Genomic DNA, 1,346 nt, shown 5'->3' with positions numbered 1-1,346 from the left:
AATTTTTATCATAAACTTCGATTTTTCTAAGGGATGGAAAAGGATGTTCATTTGTAGTATAGAAAGGCATCCTCTTCAGATTCTGGCAACCTGCTAATCTCATCCATTCAAGGGAATCACACATCAGTTTTCCCTCACAGATACTCTTCAATTCTGGCAGGAAAATCAGGCTGAGCACTCTTAGCTTAGGAAGGTCAGCAGTACTTTGGCTCTTCTTCCTCTCTTCCTATTATCTCTTCCACCTCTGAACACCCAGAGATAGAAAGGCAGCCTCTTCAGTTTGGGGCACTTACGAAATTTCATCCTTTCAAGGGAATCACACATCAGTTTTCCCTCACAGATACTCTTCAATTCTGGCAGGAACATCAGGTTGAGCCTTTTTAGCTTAGGAAGGTGAGCAGTTGTAGATGTACTGCTGCTTTGGCTACTTCCCTCTACTTCCTCTCTTCCTATTATCTCTTCCATCACATCACACCGACGTACATCAAGCACCTCAAGGTTCTTGAGATCCTGCAACATAGCCCGTGGAAACAACTTCTTCATCCTATTGCAGTTGTGGATACGCAATTCTGTTAGACCCGAGAAGGTGTGAGATGCAATTTTTCCCTTACAGAGCCCAACAAGATTTTGCAAGTCATAAACATCCAGACGATGGAAAGATATGCAGTGTGGGTCTGTAGTTGTATCTCTACCAGAGGGAACGTTGACGATCCATTCTATCTCATCACAACCATAGATGCTGCAGGTCAAGACTCTTGAAGAAGTAGTCCGTGACAGAAAGTTGTCCACAAAGCAGCTACTCAGCCCATGGCATTTGCTAATCTGTAGAAAGTCAATGCCATGTGGAAGAAAAATTGATGTTGCTGCTTCAATGGTGTAATCTTCTACAATCACTCTTCTCTGTTTCGGTATGTAGCCATCAAAGACACGATCAATATTTACTTGCCCCACCAATATGGTATACCACAAATCTTTCTCATAGTTATGGAGACTACTCATGAACTTGTGAAAGTAATGCAAATCACAGAACCCGCCTCCGAATGCTTCGAGCAGTTCCAAGCTCGCCAAGTCTTCAACTGGGGCATTCACACCTTCAGGAAGATTGAGGTATTGAAGATGGGAAAGTTTAGGCAATATCTCCTTTGGCAGTTCATCGAGACCTGTTCTACCCATATCCAGAAATTTAAGCTTGACTAAGTTTTCCATGCCTTGAGGTACTTCTTCAATACCAGTGCCAGATACATCTAACACCCTCAGATTTTTGAGCTTTCCCAGTGGTGGCACAGATTTGAGCTGCTCACATCCTCGAAGTGAGAGTGCTCTAAGACTTCCCAACTTAGATATGT

At 43.0% G+C, this 1,346-nt stretch overlaps 1 protein-coding gene across 1 annotated transcript; it reads right to left on the bottom strand.

The window, feature by feature from the left end:
- Window positions 1-6: 6 nt before the first annotated feature.
- On the bottom strand, window positions 7-1,294 carry LOC124893262 (probable disease resistance protein At4g27220; the record flags this gene model as incomplete). The annotated part of the gene is given in 1 exon segment (XM_047404317.1): window positions 7-1,294. A coding segment is annotated over 1 exon segment (1,114 nt), but the record flags the coding sequence as incomplete, so codon positions are not given.
- Between the last annotated feature and the right edge of the window lie 52 nt (window positions 1,295-1,346).

Source organism: Capsicum annuum, unplaced genomic scaffold (assembly GCF_002878395.1).
Source record: "Capsicum annuum cultivar UCD-10X-F1 unplaced genomic scaffold, UCD10Xv1.1 ctg56638, whole genome shotgun sequence".
Taxonomy (NCBI): Eukaryota; Viridiplantae; Streptophyta; class Magnoliopsida; order Solanales; family Solanaceae; genus Capsicum; species Capsicum annuum.
This window is presented reverse-complemented; position numbering and strand designations above follow the sequence as displayed.